This window comes from Carex rostrata, chromosome 13 (assembly GCF_964058835.1).
Source record: "Carex rostrata chromosome 13, lpCarRost1.2, whole genome shotgun sequence".
Lineage (NCBI taxonomy): Eukaryota > Viridiplantae > Streptophyta > Magnoliopsida > Poales > Cyperaceae > Carex > Carex rostrata.
Genome location: NC_135930.1, coordinates 2,049,999 through 2,072,141, shown reverse-complemented (window position 1 = coordinate 2,072,141; position 22,143 = coordinate 2,049,999). Strand labels below are relative to the sequence as shown.

Here is a 22,143-nt window from a genome sequence, read left to right as displayed (position 1 = left end):
GTCAGTTTTATTTTTAAAATAACTAAATCAAAGGTTAAATAAATTAAAAGGGATAAAAAAAAAAAGAATTTTGAATTTTTATGAGATATTACGGTGTTTTCATGGAGATATTTGGCTATTTTGAATATTATGGTGTTTTCATGTGTACACTAGAAAATTTTCTTAAAAATTATGGTATACCATATGTTGATGTATGATAAAATGAAAGTTTTTTATGAGTTATTTTCCCTAAAATAGATGATTTCTTTGATGTCCATTATTATATTTCAACATACATATAATCTGTACACAAAGGTAAAAACAATATATATATATATATATATATATATATATATATAAATTGACATGAATCATAAACTTATTATGTACTTCTTATTTCTCATTGCTTTTATTTTCTTTAATATGGTTAAGTTACCAAATAAGAAAGGAGATAATATTAATTACTGAACCTATCCATTTCTCAAAAATAACATCTAAGATATTACTGAACCGAACCAGTTCATGATCCATTAGGTTCGGTTAATTTTTCACATAAATCAACCGGGTCAGTTGAGTTTTTCCGGTTGAAAACTTGAAATGCATGTCCCGTCATTCCAGTGACCTAGCTAGTAATTCCATTTTGTTCAGGTTGTACGGTCGTCAGTTCGGTTTTTAACAAATATATAATTCCAAGAATAAATGCTGCTATTCCTCGATCGAAAGGAAGCATATTTCTGTTTAATATTTGTGCAGTCTGATCGATCGGGTGGTCCAGGTCTAAACGGAAATATTCTGTTACCTTAGATGATATATATGAATACCTATTTAACAGACTAAATCCTACAATGTTATAACAGAAACTGAGAGTTGGGCCTTATAATCATTTTCAAGCCTTTTGGATTAATATAGGGGTCTGCTTTGAGATTCGTGTAAGGCTAAAATAACCACAAAAGATATTTATTTTCGCATTAAGGGTCAAAATGAAATTGTACTCCAACCATATCCCATTATTTAATATGCATGATATTTACACTATATTGATCATGCATGCATGCTGTTTCATGAAATTATAACCACAAAAGTTCTAAAATAATAGATCAAATTCCACCTAAAAAGGCTAAAAATTAGAGAAAATTAGCCGATATCCTCACAAAAATACTATAATATAATCCAATATCTCCATAACAACTAAATATTCTTTCTTCTATCCCCTTTTATTTATTTAATTATTTTAAATTTTAAACTGACATATATATCTTTTAATTTCAAACCATCTTCTCTCCTTAATTTCTTATATATATCTCCTTGAAAGTTTGTATGGGCACACTAGAAATTTTTCCATTGAAATATTACACAGAAGTTGAACCATCTCCCAAGTTATTGTAATATAATTAATTAAGAAGGAAAATAACAAGAACCCAACAAACTTTGCATATTACTCTTATTATCACTAAAAGAAATTTCACCTAAGCGGTCTTATATAAATTCAAGAAAACAGCCCAAGCAATCTAAAAATCAAACGAAAGACCCTCTCCCTTTGCAATTAATTAAAAGGAGAAATAAATAAAACCATTAAAATTAATGAACATTGGTACTGAAAATGATAGGGTCCTACAAAAGACTTGCAAAATTCAATTAATGACCATAAATTTAACCTCAACCTATAATTTCCATGTAAAAGTATTTTATACGTATGGTGTTGGAAATGTACTGGATAGCTTTCAATACAAAAACATGACATCCCCATAGATATCATCTAATGTAGAAAAAGTGTCATAGTAGTAATCGTCGTAGTCTTTGTCGGGATTCGACCAATCCACTACTTGATCAGAACAGCGTGACCATGATCGTCGTGTATATCCATAAACGTAGTAGTGGTAGTAAGTAGTAGATATGCTATCCATGTATTCATCGGCTGAGTTGTCGGGTAGTTTAAGGTATCTTATCCTTGAGAGTTTTGTCATAATGTTTTCATTCAGTATCAAGTTGAAACAATTTCTGATGTCGAGAAACTCAAGATATGGGCATCCTTCAAGAATAGCTTCAAGACCCATGTTTGTCATCCTGTTATATATATATATATATTTCAGCAATATCATTTCAACAAATAAATTTAGAGCTATATAGTTTGTTTTGTTTTATCTCTTTGAATGATGCAATGTACCCAAGGCAAAATTAGAACTTACTCGTTACCAATAAGCTGAAGAGATCGTAGCTCGTGCATATTCTTGCCTATATGTAGAGCGTCTTTGGTGTCATACTGGAAGGATTGCCTATGTCTTGAATACCAAAATTGATTCCACCTGAAGCATTTCAGCTGAGTGCATACTGGTCCAAGTGTTTCACACAATTCTGGTGTATCAAGGGTACATGTAATCTCTAGCTCCTCAAGCATTGGCAGCATTTTGATTATGCTTGCAATGCCGTCTCTAGCATAATCGCGATATTCGCCACGAAGACAATTTATTAAACGGAGAGTTCTCAGGGTCTTAGTCCTATTAACAGAAGAAGTGTTTGTTTATGAGAAAGCTTGAGAGATCGATCGATCATGGTTCAATACATACATAAATCTAAGAATTGAAATTGGAATTGTTTGTATGACAACCTTTGAGCCATGGCTGTCAATCCTTCAATGGTAACACGAGGGCACATGAAAAGACCGATGCTTTTCAACGAGTTGGTTCTGTTCGATCGACACATAGCATGGGTTAAAAATGTTAATTAACATAGAATCAGATATATCTTGTGAAAGAGAACAACAAATAATAAAAAAAAAAAGATTGACCTGGTAGCAATGTACAGCAAGAGACCATCAGTGGCAAAACAGTCAGCATAGAACTCCTCGAGTTTTCCGGCACTTCTATCTATGACATTCTTAGCAATCTGCTTGAGGGCATACAATGAGAACGAGAAGTCGAAATTAGTCATGTCAATCTTTCGGCAGAGCATTTCCTCAAGTGTTGTCTTCCAATCCCGGCACACTAGGCAAGCCGTTGTCAGTATATCGATTGTCCCCAACTTCTCAAATATTAATAATAATATATCTGAGTGTAGTTCTGCCCAATTCCCTCTATAGCTAGTTTCTGGTACAAAAGAAGTTAGCAGAGAAACAAAAAAAATTCACCACTTTTTAAGAAACAAAATTTCTAATTATCCAATTAATGAAATCTGGTTATAACAAACAAAACAAAAAATTTTAAAATAATTTTCAGAATCCATCATGACTGTTGCTTACTTGCATCAGACTTTTGCCATCGCACCACTATACATCCAGAAGATCTCTACAATGAACGACAGAAGGTTTAGAAAGCATGATTAATTTGCTCATAAAACGAAATATCTAACTTTTGTTTTTAAAAAAATTGATGGAATTTGGCATACCACAATTTGACAATACTTGGTTGGCTTCCACCATCTCCTTGACTTGCACATTTACTTGATTAGGACACCTTTAACAAAAGATGAGAAAAAAAAAATATTACATAAATTTTTTTTTAAAGATGCATGAGAAAGAAAACATTTTTTTTTGCTACATATTATATAAGAAAACAGTAAAGATATCTGATGAATACTATAAAATAATGTTAACCTGCTGGGTACCGATCTAGACGGTTGAAGAGGAAATTTTGTTTAATATGCAAAAAATCCTCAATAAATATTAGCTCATTAATTGGTATTTATTTCCTCCGTTGCAAATATTTCTAGTTTCCTGGTATAAAATGAAGGCAATTTAGCACCGACATGAATGCTAAAAAATTTACATGCACCTGGTGCACCAATATATAGTCACTGGTGGACCCGGCATTTGCTGTGGTCTTTGCCAATATATATACTCTCACAGTTGGCCAACGCATTCTCTCACTTAATTAAGGTTTGCTCTCAAATTATTACTATCTAAAATTGAATGGTTGCATTTCTTGCGGAAAAAGTATGATGCACAAAGCACAAGTCTGCATAACATATTAATATAATTTAAGTTTTATTCGTGAATAATTTGTAAATAAAATATTTTTTTAGTGTTTTCAAATTGAAAAGTGAATTATTCGACTGACTGAATTGTTTTTGAATAAAACATGAATTAAAAATTAATCACGAGTAAAATGCAATTTTTTTTACTATTCTTTTGGTTTTTACTTTTGACTTCTTTGTGGAACCGAATTATTTTCAAATTACGAACTTTTGATTCCGTCGAATTGAATCGAAATAATTCATTTATCACCATAATGAAATGCCACAACTGATTGACGAACTTTCTCATTTGACTATAATTGAATGTAGCAAAATCATTTATCATTGAGTTACAGCCGATTTACTTTCATTTGTACAATGATAATAAGGTATAATAATCTTATTTCTGAAGAACATTTATTTTTCAATAAAAACAAAATTAAGTTATTTTAAAAATCAAAGTTCCTGTCACAAATTTAAGTTATTTTTGATATTTTAACATAAAATTAAAAAAAAAAAATTGTGGATAAGTTTGGCCCGTTGAATCTTTCAATTATTGAGTTATATTAAAAATAAAATTTATAATTGATAACTTTTTATGTTTGTGTGGAGAATATAATATAAATCACATCCACAGTTTTATTTTGACATAGAAATTAATGAATTTGTGTTATTAAAAAAAATTAGAAATAGAGGCATTTGAACCCCCATTAAAAATAATACAGTGCTCCAATAAAAAAAATATTAACATATAATTCGAACCATCACATATATTAATGTAATCTAAAATGAAAATAACATGAACCCAACGAAATTGTGCAATTTAATTACTCTTACCAATACAAGAAAAGTAAAATTTCCAATTTATCCATACAAACTTTCAAAATAGTCAATTTCCCCACAAACACATCATGAAACTTAAAATGTTTTTTTTTTCTATCCCCTTTGATTTAGTTATTTTAGAAATAAAATTGAGCAAATATACCCTCCTCCTCTATCTCCTTCTCCTTCACTGTATACAAACTTTTTTTTTATTTTTTATCTCCTTTGTGTTTTTAATATTAAAGCAATCCTTCGATATATTAAATATTGAAGCTGTAAGTATTGATACATTTAAAGCAATCCCCCAATAATAATTTCCAATCATCCCATGAATTTCAATAAATAAAAAAAAAGGGAAAACCTAACAAGGTTTCACTGCCAATAAAAAAGTATTGCTCTCTCAGTCAGTGAAGGAGATTAGAAGGAGAGAGAGAGAGGAGGGTATATTTGTCAAATTCATTTTTTAAATAACTAAATCAAAGGTTAAATAAATTAAAAGGGATAAAAAAAAGAATTTTAAGTTTTTATGTGGATATATTTTAAGATATATATAATATGTACACAAAGGTAAAAACAAAAAATATATATATATATATAATTTGACATTGAATCCTAGACTCATGTACTTCCTATTTCTCATTGCTTTTATTTGCTTTAATATTGTTAAGTTACCCAAATAAGAAAGGAGATAATATTACTAAACTGGTCCATTTCTCAAGAATAGCATCTAAAAGATATTACTGAACCAGTTCATGATCCATTAGGTTCGGTTTTTCAAATAAATCAACCGGGTCACTTTGAGTTATTCCGGTTGAAAACTTGAAATGCATGTCCCGTCAACCCAAACCACTAACCAGCTAGTAATTCCATTTTGTTCAGGTTGTACCAGTCAGTCCGGTTTTTGTACCAAATAAATAGTTTCAAGAATAAATGCTACTATTCCTCGAAAGGAAGCATATTATATTATGGGTCTAAAAGTCTAGACTTTCTGGTTTAGATCAAATGATGACTAGGATCAGTTTTTCAAAAGGGGCCTACAATTTAATTACAATATGAATATGATATATTGAACAATAAGAATCAATATTAGCTATTTACCCACAAAAAGACCATATTGAAATGAAATAGTATTTGACATGACATGAATTTGAAAGGGAATACTCCCAATTACTTTCAATGTATTGCAAAACGAATTGATGTTTTCCTTTTTTAGAAATTGAACGACTTGAAATGACATTGAATTACAATATTGGAAACAGATTTCATAATAAGATAAATGTTTCGTTAATGGGTAGATATGACCTTAAAAGCAAATATGAATTACATAAGACAATTTTCCATGTCGATCATTTATTAACAGAATCTTTACTAGTATGCATTAAGCACCTCAAATGATTCAAAATACTCAACCAAGAGAAATATAAAACTGAGTGTTTGATTTGACTGGTTTAAAATGTGTTTACCCATTGCAGAAGCTACAATATTCAATGCAAAGGAAATGCAAAAGCAAGCATAATATCACATATCAGCCTGTCTTTGCCCCAGCACTGGTATATCTTCGTACCGTTTCTGTTGAAAATTCAAAAAAGAAATTAGAAAGGCATCAGTTCAATTATGAAACCGCCATGTAAATATTTTGTTAGACCCTAAAACTCCCACTTCAGCACTAAAGTACAAACACCACTGATTGATATATCTCAAATTTTCAGTGTCTAAAGCCGGGCCGAAATGCGGGGGAGGGGGGCTTATTAGTGTGCTTTGAGATTCACGCAGAAAGGATTTGAACGATCCAGATTTTCAACAGAGCAACTCAAAAGTTTAAGATATCTGATGGAGGAATTTTGCAAAATTTCCCTGATTTCAGGTAATTCTGACTCTGCTTTTCTGATCTCTCTACCTAACAGGCTAAATACTACAACCAGGGGCGGAACCAGAAAATTGAGATTGGGGGGGCTGGATGAATAAGTATCATATAATTTTATTTGATAAGGGGGACTAATAATAATAATTTTTGCAAAAATTAAAAAATTTAAAGGATTAAAATGAAAAAAAATTCAATTTATAAGGGATGCTTAGCACCCTTTCCCCTATGCCTTCCTCCGCCCCTGCCTACAACATTGTAATGGAAACTGAGATTTGGGATTTGGGCGTTCTAGAATAATCTAGCAACATTCTCATGGAACCCAGTCAAGTGTTTCCATGCCGGATCCTACTGGGTACCGATCAAAATTTAAATGGACTATCCATTTCCAATGCGGAACCAACTTTTTATCTTTGCAAATAAAACCCAGCACTTCTCCTTCATGCAGTTAACATCAACATTTCAACGGTTATTTTCGTATTAGGGGTCAAAATGAAATTGTATTAAAACTGAAGACTTTTATTTAATCTGGCAAAAAAAAAAAAAAGAGGCTAAAATTAACCATGTTATAGACCTTTGTTTTTCACAAGTACATATCTACAATAAAATTGGGTTTAATAATAAATATAATTAATTCTAGGGGATTTGAAATATGCTAAATGCGAACATAGTTTGCTAAAAGGACCCACTTGTCTGCCTATATTTTTTTATAATGTTGCAATCTTTTGTGATGTATTTTTATTTTAGGAAGTGATGAGAACTATCAAAATTAAAATAAGTTCCTAAGCCAAATATTTTACTGGTCAGTTAACAGTGCAGAAACAAATTGAAAAAAATTAAAGGGCAAAGTGATAAAAAATTAAAAGCAAAGAAAAACGTACCCCAACATTTTTGCTCTCCCATAATTTGTGTACTCCATAATCTACAGCCTGAAAGAAGACAATAATAACTTATATAATGTATCCATAATTCAATAAAAATGCAATATTAATGTATTCTGGTAAAATTTTCACAGCAAAACAGGGCACAATATTCCAGTTGTCTCAGTACAATCTTCTTAATTCTAAACTTTTTAACAGGACACAAATAATTAGACATAAAATTGACAAAATAAATAATAATTACACATTGTATTACAGGAATATAAACTGTATTCAAGCAGTGATCACACAGATCATTATATTTTGAATAATATAATGATTTCAAGTTTATTAATTAATTTTTTTTTATAATAGTAGACTACTCCACCGATTTCATAAACCGAAATCATACAATGTTTTCAGGTACTGGTACCAAACCTGATAAGAGTGCATGAATTCAAGTATATAATTACACAAATTATTAAAGACTGTTACAGGACAGATTTGGAAGACTACAGCAGAGCACTATAAACAAGTGAAATATCTCATATTACCAGTAAAAACTAGAGAACACCAATATGAATCAGAGGACACAAGATAAAATATATTTTGAACAGTTATCTATGTGCTCCGATTTGTACCCAGTTAAATAGATCTAAGCTCGAAAAATTTCAATTGAGAGAGAAAAAGAGGTACCCGTTCACCGGCGAAAGCGCCGGCGATGACGAAGGTGAAGTAAACGGAGTTGCGACGCATCACGACGCGGTATAGCGCATCCCACACCGCCATTTCCCGATCTGTTTTTTCCTCTTTGATTCGACAGAGGAGAGGAGAAGAGAAGAGCCTGGTTCTTCCTCGGTTTCTCCTTCGATTGCAATATTTAGCGAATTCGGGCCGACTTCATTTAGTCGGCCCAATTATAAACTGGATATATATTTTTGGGCCGTGTTGAATTGCAATTCCCCTTATAAATTTGTTGTTCATATAATTTTTTGAGTGAGTCTATAATATCATGTATAGCACAAATTGGTATGTAATATAGACTAATATTTTTATTTTTATAATTCTAATGGTGGATCCGAACAGTTCACCATAATCTCCATATATGTACTTAAAAACCAAATTTTATATATTTTAGAATCTTTTACTATATTTTAAGAATGGTAGAAAATCACTAATAGTAAAGAAATATAAAATTCAGTCTGCAAGTACATATTCATATAAAAATCATAGTGAACGGATGAAAACAAAAATATTGTTCAGTATTACGGACCAATCCGTGCTAATCTTAGTACAACATACTCACTCTAACTTTTTTTTCTCTATTTCTTCAAAGTAGGAAATAACTTTTTTTTTTATCTGTAGCATTTTAAAAAAATAATTTCAACCTATGACATTATATATGAAAATTTTCGGAACATAACACAAATGTTGTCGGTAACAATATTTTTGTGCTAAGGTAAAACACTGATATTGACAGCATTTCACCTCTAAAGAAGTGTTGTCATTGACAGTGAAAATTATATAAAATATGTTTACCCAAAAATTACAGAAAATATAATGTAACAAGAAAAATTATTAAGAATGTAAACCATATGACCATGATTGTATTACTTTATCTCCTGAGATTTTAATTATTTTTAAAACTAAAAGGAAACTATTTTTTAATGACAGTAAGAGCATTTATATTGAATTTTCTATTATAATTTTATATTCGAGGCCGTTCGAAGAAAATATTGGCAAGTCAAGGTTGATTGATATCTGCACGTCTAACTTGAGAGCAAGTGTTAAGAAATGTGATTAGGGGTGTACTGATGATTAGCCTCAAAGCTATATAGAATCTTCATCATTGGCTAATTAAGAAAAAATAAATGGAGCTAAGACATAGACTCCACAGAAATATTATCGTTACAGAGCAAAGTTTACTTTGGAGAAGGTGCATATATAAATACACCTCAGAATTGTGTAATAAATACAACATATGAGAATTGAATAAAAACAATTCATCATCAATATTTCGTATTTACTTCAAAATTCAACAGTTTTTAACAACGGATCATTTTTGGGAAATTATGCTAACAAATATATCCAACTTTCCATAAATGAAGCTCACATTTATCCAACTTTATTCAAAACAGAAATCTAACATATTCATAGAGAGCAGGAAGAAAATTAAAGCACACCCATACAATTATAGCATTGTAGTGTTTAGGGTTTAGGGTTATCCTCCCAACAGTAGTCATTGTACTCTAGTTATTGCCACTAAATACAACATGATCTTGGGGCAAGAAATGACACACCGGTACGGTACCAGGTTTTACATTCAGCAGTTTAAATGCAACGTGGTTCGGGTTCCATGCTGATGTGTTGGCATGGCATACCACAACAGCATCGACCACCGTCCCATGTTTGCCTGTCATCTTCACTGTGTAACCCTTGGTCGGCTTTGCCAGGTGGCAGTAAAACACCGCGTAAGCGTATGTTTGCTGATGGCATGCTACAAGCTCATCTTGTGCCAAGTTTTTTACCCCTGAAGCCACAATTGTGTACTCTTGCTTCGGTGTCTCATCCTTAGAATGAACTGTCGTTGATACCTATCAGAGGAAACAATATAAATCAAGAACGTGTGTTCGACCAAGCTATGTTGAATAATTTGCTTCAATATCACTAAGCATCTTAATACTAATAAACCACACACTTAATTTTGGTACATGATCGATCAGTTTAACATTAATATAATTTTCTGGTAAGTGGATGCCATTTTATTTTATCAATCAATATGTCAAGATTAAAGATATTTAAGGAATACAGAAGTACTGGGATTACCGATTCGACATTTCTTGTGCCGAGATTCGCAACAGCAAAATCCACCATTGATTCAAGAGAAGTGGCACACATCTTCTTCTCCCCCTTTAACACTGGATCCTCACACTGTCTCAGAGTCTCCTTCATTGCTTCCTCCTCATCAGAACCAGGCTGAACTGAGAATCGGCTAATTATCTCTGGTAATTTCTTCGAAGAAAATGGGATTGACTCAGCTTCACTCCTTGGCAAAAACTTGGCAGTGACATTTGTTTTCTCAAATTGCATGTTCATCTTTGAACCAGGATGCAGATCTTGTTCTAAGAAAAACAAGTTCATCTGACGATTATCGTGCAGCTGCTTCTCGGTGGCAGCAGAACTGTAAACCAAGGGACCTATAATTGTGGACGATTTCCCCACCGCAGTTGTTCTTTTACCTACGTTCACATAGGTATCGGTCTTGGAATCCATGACTGTGTCTGTTTATGCGATCAGAATAAGATTCAATTTTTAAGTAAGGCAAAAACTTTGTTTATCATTTTAGATTTACTGGTATGGATTTAATAAAGGACACATTAATTAAGATTATTGTGTGCAGAGGTGGATTCAGTAAAGATGAATGGAGTCAATTGTCCCCTTTTATTTTTAAAAGTCATAAGCTTAGTCATAATTTTGCTATATAGTTTAGAGTAAAATATTATGAGTACTGCAAAATTGACACATACCAAGCATGAAAATTATATATAATTGATTCCAATATGTATTTAACCCTCACAGCTTGAAAGTTTATATAATTGCTATTGGTCCAGAATCCATATCGTATATATGTTATTTGGTATTGTTATCTACTATTGCTTTATTCAATAAATAATAAAAAAAATTAGCAAGTTTAATTTCTATATATGTATATATACCGACATTAATCCAGCCACGATATCAAGTACGCTACGCATTGTGTATATTTTGAGTATATTCTTACAATGTGAGATTTGATTAACAGACAATGTTACTAACAGTTGCACTATTTTTCTTTTTTTTTGTGGAGTACAGGGGCAGAGATAATTTTTATACCAGAGCTTAAAAGATCAGTTAAGGCAGTGGGCATATGAGTATTGGGTAAGACAGTGTGCCAGTAAACCTGAGCAGGCAGTAACGGTAACGCTGCATTGCTTGCTATAACTCCAATCTACAAATAACAGAAAGTCCGAAACCCAAACAAATTATCTATTGTAAGAAATGGTATTGGCAAGTAGCAAATATATGTTTCTTTTTTATAAGTACATACCAGGAGAAAGCAAAGGAGGGGCAAGAAACTATCCATAAGCAGAATTGCGGTCACACTCTCAGAAGGCAGAGAGGAGTAGTGATATGGATTTATACAAGGGGAAGGTGCCTTCATGTCATTTATATAGTTGTATACATCGATGTAAATATCGGTGGCTGCTGATTTTACTGTTTTGTTAAGCTACTGTTGGATCAACAATTTTATAAAATATTTAATAAATAGTAAAAAAATTCAGAAAAATATAAAATTTGGTCTCTAAGCACATATTAATATGGAGAACAAGATGACCGGTTCAGATCGACCATTTAGATTTTGAAAAGTCGAATTTGGACCGTATATATTTTGGCCCATATACATTCGAATGCACATTAGTCACTCTATCTATCTATATATATATATATATATATATATATATAGGATTTGGCTAATATGCTATGGGTTGCATAGAGGCCTCCTGTGTTACGGCTCAATATTTGAGTTTTAAAAATTCTAACGGTCGATCCGAACCGTTCATCTTGTTCTCCATATTAATATGTATTTGGAGACCAAATTTTATATTTTTTGGAAATTTTTTACTATTTTTTTAGATTTATTGAATATCGTTGTTTTTTATGGTCCAGATTTGTCTGAAAAATAACAATTTTCAATAAATCTAAACAAATAGTAAAAAATTTCCAAAAAATGTAAAATTTGGTCTCCAAACACATTAATATGGAGAACAAGATGAACGGTTCAGATCGACCGTTAGAATTTTGAACAGTCGAATATTGAGCCGTAGCATGGAAGGCCTCTATGCAACCCATAGCACCGTAGCCAAGTCCTATATATATATATATATAAGGATCCAATTACACCATTTTATGGTAACACATATTGACACCATATTCTCATAAGTTATTATTGCGATCTCAAAATTCAAATAGTCGATCCAAACCGTTCAATGTGATGTCCATATTAAAATGTACTTGGAGACCGAATTTTACAGTTTTTTTAAAATTTATTACTATTTATTTAGAATTTTTTTAAATTGTTGTTTTTCAATAGTCCAAAATTATCTAAAAACATCCATCTTAATAAAGAAAAAAGGTTAAAACTGTTGATTGGATCACAGTGTTGTTCACAGTGTTGATTGGATCAGGTTTAAACTGTCACTAACTTCCCTTTTTAACTGTCTGTCTCTAACTTTCTTATTTTAAATGTCCGCATCCAATTTTTCTAAAGGGCTTTCAAATAAAAAAAATTCTGATCTCATCGTCTCGTCTTGATTGATCTTCCTCCTTCCCCTTGCCTCTCCGACCCTATCTACACCTTCACCTCCTCCTCTTTCTTCGACGAACTTGTCTCCTCCATTTCAGATCTGGTGAAATGAGTCAGTTCGATTTGGAGAGGTAGAAATCGCAAGGTCATTGTGATTTGGAGAGGCAGAAATCGCGAGGTTTATGATCTGACCCTGATTCTCACGAAGATGTACGGATTTGATTACGATTGCATCTTACCTGGAAGCAGCGACTAAAATTTACTTACAATTGCATCTCACGAAGAACATGGTAAAATTTAAATCTAGTGAGTTATTTCCTTATTTCTGTTGAATTTGTTGTTTGATTTGATGCAGTAACGGATCTAGCATTGTTTTGAACTTTTATTTGAACTTTTATTTGAATTTGTTGTTTGATTTGATGCAGTAACAGATCTCGTAATTATTTCTTTATTTCTGTTGAATTTCAATATGGAGGAGATATGAGGAGACAATCTGAGAGAGGCGATATGGATGAAAGATGAAAGCGAGGTGATATGGAGTATTGATCTTGTCATTTTACAGTATTCACCCTGTTAATTTTACAGTATTAATTTTGTGATTTTATAGTATTCATCTTGTGAAAATCTTGAGGAAAAAGATGATAGAGAGACGATATGGAATATTGATATTGTCATTTTACAGTATTCATCTTGTGATTTTACAGTATTCATCTTGTGAATAGTTACCAATGTTTAACAATGTGGTTGTGAATATTTGATGTATTGATGATTTATAGTTTGTATCTGTTGGTTTTACTGTTTACATCTTTTAAATTTATAGTATTGAATTTTGCAGTGTGTTTATCTTAGTTTTACAGTGTTTTAGGTTTCAGATTTACATTTATAATTTGCATCTGTTAGTTTTATAGTTTACATTTGAAAATTTTATAGTATTGAAGTTCTATAGTTTGCATATGTATGTTTTACAGTATGTGTAGTGTTAATTTATAGGATATAGATGCATATATAAATATTAATAATTGAAGAAAAAATTAAGATTAATTTTAATTTTGAAAAATAAAATTTGATTCAAAAAAATTAATTTTGTATAATTTCCAGGATTATTTTGAAAAAAACTACAAGTTTGAGAAGTGGTTCAATTTTAAAATTTTATAGAAGGTTTTAAAATTGTCATTAACTGCAAGTTAGAGAAGTACATCAAGTGGTACAACATCAAGTACAGTTAGTTTGGCAAGTTGTGCAAGTTGCAAGTACACAAAGTGATCCCGCTGAATGTTAGAAATTTAAAGTGTGTTTTCTATAAGATTAGTAACGTAAGTTTATAGCATTGAATATGAAATTTTACAGAATTCGCGCAAGTCAAATGACAGTTTTATTGTTGACAAAACGTGGACAACTAGTTGTGGACAATTAGACGTAGCACGGGAGATCATGTAAAATTTGTGGACTATAATGATAGTTTTCTATAAGATTAGTAACATAAGTTTACAGCATTGATGTTTTTTTGTGGACAAAACCCTTAATAAATACTAAGAAAATTTCAAAAAAAATGTAAAATTTGGTCTCCAAGAACATTTTAATATGAGATCATGTTGAACAGTTCGGATCGTCTGTTTGGATTTTAAAATTGTAAAAATGACTTATGAAAATATGGTGTCAAGATGTGTCACCATAAAATGGTGTAATTCGATCCCTCCTCATATATATATATATATATATATATGAGGAGGGTTCAAATGCCTCCATGTTTTTGTGCCTCCATCATGCCTCTATCTTCCTCTATCATTTTCAAAGTTCAAACAGTCGATCCGAACCGCTCAATCTAACCTCCATACTAAAATATGTTTGGAGACCAAATTTTATATTTTTAGGAATTTTTTTACTATTTTTTTAGATAGGTACAAAATCAGTAAATTTGAACCATCTAAAAACAGTATTTTTCTACCTATCTAAAAAAATAGTAAAAAAATTCCTAAAAATATAAAATTTGGTCTCCAAACATATTTTAGTATGGAGTTTAGGTTGAGCGGTTCGGATCGACTGTTTGAACTTTGAAAATGATAGAGGGAGATGGAGGCATGATGGAGACACAAAAACATGGAGGCATTTGAACCCTCCTCTCTATATATATATATAGAGTGAGTCTATGGTACTATGCATATCACGGGTTGTTACCGTGCTACGGCTTTATATTTGAGTTTTCAAATCCTAACGGTCGATCCGAACCGTTCATCTTGTTCTCTATATTAATATGTGTTTGGAGACCAAATTTTACATTTTTTGAAAAAAAATTACTATTTTTTTAGATATTTAGAAAATCACTTGATCTGAAAATTCTGGACCATCCAAAAACAGTGATTTTCAATAAATCTAAAAAAATAGTAAAAAAATTTCAAAAAATGTAAAATTTGGTCTCCAAACACATATTAACATGGAGAACAAGATGAATGGTTTGGATCGACCGTTAGAATTTGAAAACTCAAATATAGAGCCGTAGCACGATAACAAATCGTAATATGCATAGTACCATAGACTCACTCTATATATATATAGGATTTGGCTAATATGCTATGGGTTGCATAGAGGCCTCCCGTGCTACGGCTCAATATTTGAGTTTTCAAAATTCTAACGGTTGATCCGAACCGTTCATCTTGTTCTCCATATTAATATGTGTTTGGAGACCAAATTTTACATTTTTTGGAAATTATTTACTATTTTTTTAGATTTATTGAATATCGTTGCTTTTTATGGTCCAGATTTGTCTGAAAAACAACGATTTTCAATAAATCTTAAAAAATAGTAAAACAATTCTAAAAAATGTAAAATTTGGTCTCCAAACACATTAATATGGAGAACAAGATGAACGGTTCAGATCGACCGTTAGAATTTTGAACAGTCGAATATTGAGCCGTTGCACGGAGGCCCTCTATGCTACGCATAGCATGCTAGCAGGTTTCTATATATATATAGTGTTTGTATGTCTAATAAAATATCAACTCCTACTAGCTATCAGCTATATAGGGACTAGTTGTACAGGCCGGATATATATATCTTTGGCATTTTCTCTCTAATAAAATTTCCTTCTAATGTGAAGCCTATGCGCCTTACGCCAAAAAAAATAATTAAAAAAAAAAGATCTTTGAATTTCATGCTGTCATTATATTTCTATTTACCCAAAAAAAATAATTAAAAAAAAAAAGATCTTTGAATTTCATGCTGTCATTATATTTCTATTTACCCATTTTCCACAAAGAACTGTTGTTGATTAGACGTTAGTGAGTGATGGTGTTGTTTTGTAGTACGTAGTAGTTAATTAAGAGTAGGAAGAAATTGACAACTGTCGGCACAACACAACTTAATCAATTACTGTAATTTCAGATAGTCGACAAAAGAATAAATTACTGTAATTTTCAAAAATTTTAATAATCAAAATTTTTAAATTTAAATATTGAAAAAAAATTAGTTATAATCTATAATTTTGTTTGGAAATTGACCATGAAAATTTAAAAATAACCAATTTTCTCATGAAATACTTCACTTTCTTTTTTTTTACCCCTTTTATTTATTTAATTATTTTAAAAATCAATAAAAATTATACCCTTTTATTTTATATATCTATTTTAGGCTTCATCTTTTCTTTCAGTGCTATTCGCGCCAAAATTTCATCTGCTTAATTCTTCCTTGTGCTATTCGCTCCACCTCTCTTCAATCCCCCTTGTTCTCATTTTTTCTCTACTACTCACCTAATCACAATATTACTGAATATTTGAATGAAGAACATATAAATGCTCTTGCAAAAATTGCTTGGAATTAATATTTGGAAAACTAGTAATGAGGCAATATATGCGGCAAAGAGGGCTACACAGAGATGTATAGTAGCCAAGGTGAAATTAATGGGTAGCTAAGGTGAAAACAATTCATCTGCGCATATTGCAAATTGAGCAATGTAACCTCTACTATACTTTTATTTTTAAAACTTTAATAGTTTAAAATTTAAAATTAACATTAATAGTAAAATAAAACCATTAAATGTAATCTATATGATTTTCATTACGTGTTCATATATAAATGATCACATTTCTATTTTATTTTTATGTAAATCAATAAGTTTGAAAAATTAATGTCTATAAATTATCCATATCAGTATATTTTTACTAGTTTTTGATAACAAATATAATAAAGTTGAGAATATTATATTTTTTTTACACGTGCATAGATAAAATGATGTAAATCATATCTAACTATTTTATTTTGATTAAAATTTTAAATTTCGAGTTATTAAACTTTTAAAAATGAAAGCATGATAGTGGCACAAAAATAGAGACATTGGAACCCTCCTCTATTATAATACTAGCTAGAAAGTTATTATTTTTGGTTCGAGCTAACTTAGCGCAATCAATTAAGCTATTAAACACTACTAGTAAATAAAATAACAAATAAGGAGACACTTGTGCATAAATTTTTATTTTGAAATGTATCAAATATTTTATAAAAAGCAGGAATTTTAATTAAAAGAATTGGGGTATATCTGAGAATGAATGCAGAGGAGTAGTCATATGTATTTATATAATTAATATTAAAATTTTAAATTTTCGATTATTAAAATTTGGAAAATTACAGTAATTTATTCTTCTATCGACCATCTGAAATTACAGTAATTGATTAAGTGGTGTTGTGCCGACAGTTGTAAATTTCTTCTTAATTACTCTTTATTAACTACTACAAAACAACACCATATCAATCAGTGCACTAACGTCTAATCAACAACAGTTCTTTGTGGAAAATGGGTAATAATTAACACTAACAGCTCATAATCCTAACAATAGAAATATAATGACAGCATGAAATTCAAAGATCTTTTTTTGTTAATTAAATTTTTTTTTGGCGTAAGGCGCATATATAGGCTTGACATTAGAAGGAAAATTTATTTGAGAGAAAATTAATGCCAAAGATATATATATCCTGTACAACTAGTCCCCCTATATAGCTGGAGGGAGAGCTATTCCCACGAAGGTCTGTCCTATGCTGAGACTAATTTGCTCTTCAAACTACAACCGATCGAGTGGAGTTATGGCGTTGCTGGAGCGGGTCCACACAATGCAGATCCATATCTGAGCCAACGCATTGCTACGGCTTTGGCGGGCCATGTTGACTTGCATCCCAGGGATTTCAAGGTCACGGCACTGGATACCGGATATGACCATGGGAGATAGGCTAGTCGAATTCCCTAATGCTGACACGTGTAGAAGGGCGCGCGGTAAGGGAAGGAGTCTTTATGCTAGCAAACAGAACAGAGGTACAGTTCAAACAATGGACACCGGTCTTGGGCATGGTGCACTAACCTATGTCGCATAGAGCACGGGTACAAAAAGCTTTATGGGGTGCCAATCTATAACAGAAATGAACAAGAGGTAAATTAGGTTATGTCTAAAACATGATCTACTTCGGTTTACCTTAATAGCTGGTTTGAATCCCTACGAGTTTGGATAGCCTGCCATGAACCGAGAAACATCCCCCGAGAAATCCTTATCGCCACTTATCTTCATGCATGCCAAGGTGATTAAAGTCCAACTTGAGGGGTTTATTAAATTTCAGAATGAACTGTAAAGGCCGATACCACCGGATGTTTCTCAGCCGCCAACAACATGTACTATGGCGGGCTAGAGATCTAGACCAATAGAGATGAATTCGGAACAAGGGCGGATTATCAAGTAGAAGGGAGAAATAGAAGGCAAAGGCAAGAAGATCTCGGTAACAACGATTACCGCCGGAGAGATGGCTTCGGCCAGAACTAGAAGATGGGAGCGAGCAACAATGGAGACACCAGTTCACTCAACTGGACAGGTTTCACCTCAAGTAATGATACCACAAGTTGCAAAACCAAATGGAGAGACAGAAGTAAATTGAGACAGTGAGCCGGCAAGAGAATTTTGACCTACCAATAATTTTCGTTATTTTAATTTCTCTTTTACTTATTGTTTTACCATTTCTTATTTCTTTTGCTCTTAATTACTTAACCTTACTTAAGCTCAAGCTTGTTTGAGCTTTTATGTTTTTGTTTCACCTTACAACTACAAAACTTTTGTAACCGTAATTATCAATCGAATATATATGGACTAGACCCTTATTTCTCCTCAAAAAAATTTGACAGGGAGTGTTGAGAAATATGATTAGGGGTGTATTAATTGGCCTCAAAGCTATATAGCATCTTCATCATTGGCTAATTAAGAAAAGAAAATGGAGCTAAGAAATAGGCTCCACATTTTTTCCTAAAATAGAAATATTACCGCTACAGAGCAAAGTTTCGTTAGAGAAGGTGCATATATATAAATACACCATAGGATTGTATAATAAATACAACAGATCAGAATTGAATAAAAACAATCCATCATCAATATTCCGTATTTACTTCAAAATTCAACAGCTTTTAACAACGGATCATTTTTGGGAAATTATGCTAAAAAATATCATCTTATAAACACACACACACATATATATATTATACTGTATCCATACATCAAGCTCACGTATATCCAACTTTATCCAAAACAGAAATCTAACATATTCATAGAGCAGGAACAGAATTAAAGTACACCCATCAAATATAGCATTGTAGTGTGTTTATGTGTGTGTGTGTGTGTATCCACTCAACAGTAGTCATTGGACTCTAGTTATTGCGACTAAATACAACATGATCTTGGGGCAAGAAATGACACACAGGTACAGTACCAGGTTTCACATTCAGCAGTTTAAATGCAACGTGGTTCGGGTTCCATGCTGATGTGTTGGCATGGCATACTGCAACAGCATCGACCACCGTCCCGTGTTTGCCTGTCATCTTCACCGTGTAACCCTTGGTCGACTTTGTCAGGTGGCAGTAAAACACAGCGTAAGCATATGTTTGCTGATGGCATGCTACAAGCTCATCTTGTGCCAAGTTTTTTACCCCTGAAGCCACAATTGTGTACTCTTGCTTCGGTGTCTCATCCTTAGAATGAACTGTCGTTGATACCTATCAGAGGAAACAATATAAATTAAGAACAATATTAGGTAAGTGATGCCATTTTACGAATCGATATATCAAGGTTAAAGATTTATAAGGATTAATTAAAACCAGTATTTTAGGGCAAGCAGTCAGAATTGAGTACTGGGATTACCGCTTCGACATTTCTTGTGCCTAGATTGGCAACAGCGAAATCCACCATTGATTCAAGAGAAGTGGCACACATCTTCTTCTCCCCCTTTAACACTGGATCCTCACACTCTCTCAGAGTCTCCTTCATTGCTTCCTCCTCATCAGAACCAGGCTGAACTGAGAACTGGCTAATTATTTCTGGTAATTTCTTTGAAGAAAACAGGATTGATTCGGCCTCACTTCTTGCCAAAAACTTGACAGTGGCATTCGTTTTCTCAAATTGCATGTTCATCCTGGAACCAGGATGCAGATCTTGTTCTAAGAAAAAGAAGTTACTCTGACGATTATCGTGCAGCTGCTTCTCAGTAGCAGCAGATTTGTACACAAAGGGACCTAGAACTATGGCCTGAGCTGCACCCACAGTTGTTCCTTTACCTATGTTCACATAGGTATCGGTCTTGGAATCCTTGATGGTGTCTGTTTATGCAATCAGAATAAGATTCAATATTTAAGGCAAATACTTTGTTTATCCATTTAATTTTTCTGGTAAGGATTTAATAAAGAACACATTAATTTAGATTATTGTGTGCAGAGGCAAATTCAGTAAGGATGAATGGGGTCACGTGCTTGGTCATAATTTTGTTATATAGTCTTAGAGTAAAATGTTATGGGTACTGTAAAATTGACTCATACTAAGAATGAAAATTTTATATAATTGATCCCATTGTGTGCTTGATCCTTATATATTGAAAGTTTATATAATTGCTATAGGTCCATAATCCATACCATATATATGTTATTTGGTATTGTTATCTACTAATGCTTATTCAATAAAGGCAAAGGCTTCTATTGACATAAGGACCTATTTGTAAAATGAACATATTTTTATTTTCAAAGTTCAAACAGTCGATCCGAACCGTTCATCTTGTTCTCCATATTAATATGTGCTTGGAGACCAAATTTTACATTTTTCTGAATTTTTTTACTATTTATTAAGATGGGTACAAAAAATATCAAATTCAAACCATTGAATTTTGTACCCATCTTAATAAATAGTAAAAAAATTCAGAAAAATGTAAAATTTGGTCTCCAAGCACATACTAGTATGGAGAACAAGACGAATGGTTCGGATCGACTGTTTGAACTTTGTAAATAAAAATATGTTTATTTTACAAATAGGTCCTTATGTCCATAGAAGCATCACTCTTCAATAAATACTAATTTTTTTTAGCAAGTTTAATTTATATATATGTATATATATAAGGCACGTTGGCAGTAATGGTTTTAACCATAGTAGGAATTATTGGTATCGTGATCGGGATCGGTCCCGACCGATACCGATACGAGATCGGAGTATCGGCTCGGGATCAGCTTAGGATTGGGTTTTTTTTTTCTTTATGATTTGCTACGTGAGGATCGGCTCAGGATCGGAAAGGGCTCGGCTGATACCGATACGTATCGGCCGATCTGCATCGGTATCGGCCGATATTTCCTACTATGGTTTTAACACGATATATATTAAGAACTTGTGTTGTTATTTTCAGTATATTTTGAGTACGGTACGCTACGCAGTGTGTATATTTTGAGTGTGTTCTTACAATAATGTAAGATTTGATAAACACAATGTTAGTAACAGGAGCAGAGATAATTTTTATACCAGAGCTTAAAAGATCAGTTATGGCGGTGGGCATATGAGTATTGGGTAAGACAGTGTGCCAGTAAGCCTGAGCAGGCAGTAACAGTAACGCTGCATTGCTTGCTATAACTCCAATCTACAAATAGCAGAAAGTCAGAAACCCAAATAAACTCTATATTGTAAAGAATTAATGGTATTGGGAAGTAGCATATATATATTAATATTGCTTTTTTAGAAGTACATACCAGGAGGGAGCAAAGGAGGGGAATAAAGCTATCCATAAGAAGAATTGGGTGCAGCGATATGGATTTATATAATTAAGGGGAAGGTCCCTTCATGTCATTTATATAGTTGTATATAAAATTCAAAATCTAATAACATATCATATATATGTCTAATAAAATATCAACTCCTACTATCAGTTATATAGGGACTAATTGTACAGGATATATATCTTTGGCATTTTCTCTCAAATATATATTTTTTTTAATTTTCCATCTAATGTTAAAGCCTACGCGCCTTAGAGCATCTACATCCCTGAAACTCTTGGAGTTTCTA

The 22,143-nt window shown here is 32.2% G+C and overlaps 3 protein-coding genes and 1 long non-coding RNA gene across 4 annotated transcripts; 1 reads left to right on the top strand and 3 right to left on the bottom strand.

Moving 5' to 3' along the window:
* Nucleotides 1–1,356: 1,356 nt before the first annotated feature.
* On the bottom strand, nucleotides 1,357–3,448 carry LOC144564593 (putative F-box/LRR-repeat protein 22). Its single transcript, XM_078314200.1, has 6 exons — nucleotides 3,361–3,448; nucleotides 3,215–3,260; nucleotides 2,765–3,062; nucleotides 2,585–2,662; nucleotides 2,166–2,474; nucleotides 1,357–2,043 (listed from the first exon to the last, which is right to left on the bottom strand). Exons 1-6 carry the CDS (start codon nucleotides 3,409–3,411, stop codon nucleotides 1,701–1,703), a joined length of 1,125 nt encoding a protein of 374 aa, XP_078170326.1. The 5' UTR covers nucleotides 3,412–3,448; the 3' UTR covers nucleotides 1,357–1,700.
* Nucleotides 3,449–9,575: 6,127 nt separating this feature from the next.
* LOC144564257 (BURP domain-containing protein 3-like) lies at nucleotides 9,576–11,685 on the bottom strand. Its single transcript, XM_078313841.1, has 4 exons — nucleotides 11,558–11,685; nucleotides 11,344–11,458; nucleotides 10,297–10,751; nucleotides 9,576–10,064 (listed from the first exon to the last, which is right to left on the bottom strand). The coding sequence occupies exons 1-4, from the start codon at nucleotides 11,669–11,671 to the stop codon at nucleotides 9,720–9,722; spliced, it is 1,029 nt and encodes a 342-aa protein (XP_078169967.1). The 5' UTR covers nucleotides 11,672–11,685; the 3' UTR covers nucleotides 9,576–9,719.
* LOC144564260 (uncharacterized) lies at nucleotides 10,071–20,188 on the top strand. The gene is made up of 2 exons (XR_013514585.1): nucleotides 10,071–10,216; nucleotides 19,865–20,188. It is a non-coding gene; the product is annotated as an uncharacterized LOC144564260 (long non-coding RNA).
* On the bottom strand, nucleotides 19,305–21,890 carry LOC144564258 (BURP domain-containing protein 3-like). Its single transcript, XM_078313842.1, has 4 exons — nucleotides 21,831–21,890; nucleotides 21,607–21,721; nucleotides 19,972–20,426; nucleotides 19,305–19,826 (listed from the first exon to the last, which is right to left on the bottom strand). The coding sequence occupies exons 1-4, from the start codon at nucleotides 21,864–21,866 to the stop codon at nucleotides 19,482–19,484; spliced, it is 951 nt and encodes a 316-aa protein (XP_078169968.1). The 5' UTR covers nucleotides 21,867–21,890; the 3' UTR covers nucleotides 19,305–19,481.
* Between the last annotated feature and the right edge of the window lie 253 nt (nucleotides 21,891–22,143).

Bases quoted from the DNA above. Each gene is read 5' to 3' on its own strand.
- LOC144564258 (XM_078313842.1), bottom strand. From the start codon at position 21,866: ATGGATAGCTTTATTCCCCTCCTTTGCTCCCTCCTG. The intron at 21,722-21,830 runs GTATGTACTTCT...TGCTATTTGTAG, and splicing joins CCCTCCTTTGCTCCCTCCTG to ATTGGAGTTATAGCAAGCAA. The intron at 19,827-19,971 runs GTAATCCCAGTA...TTCCTCTGATAG, and splicing joins GCACAAGAAATGTCGAAGCG to GTATCAACGACAGTTCATTC.
- LOC144564257 (XM_078313841.1), bottom strand. From the start codon at position 11,671: ATGAAGGCACCTTCCCCTTGTATAAATCCATATCACTACTCCTCTCTG. The intron at 11,459-11,557 runs GTATGTACTTAT...TGTTATTTGTAG, and splicing joins CCCTCCTTTGCTTTCTCCTG to ATTGGAGTTATAGCAAGCAA. The intron at 10,065-10,296 runs GTAATCCCAGTA...TTCCTCTGATAG, and splicing joins GCACAAGAAATGTCGAATCG to GTATCAACGACAGTTCATTC.
- LOC144564593 (XM_078314200.1), bottom strand. From the start codon at position 3,411: ATGTGCAAGTCAAGGAGATGGTGGAAGCCAACCAAGTATTGTCAAATT. The intron at 3,063-3,214 runs GTAAGCAACAGT...CTTTTGTACCAG, and splicing joins ATGGCAAAAGTCTGATGCAA to AAACTAGCTATAGAGGGAAT. The intron at 2,044-2,165 runs GTAAGTTCTAAT...TATATATAACAG, and splicing joins CTTCAGCTTATTGGTAACGA to GATGACAAACATGGGTCTTG.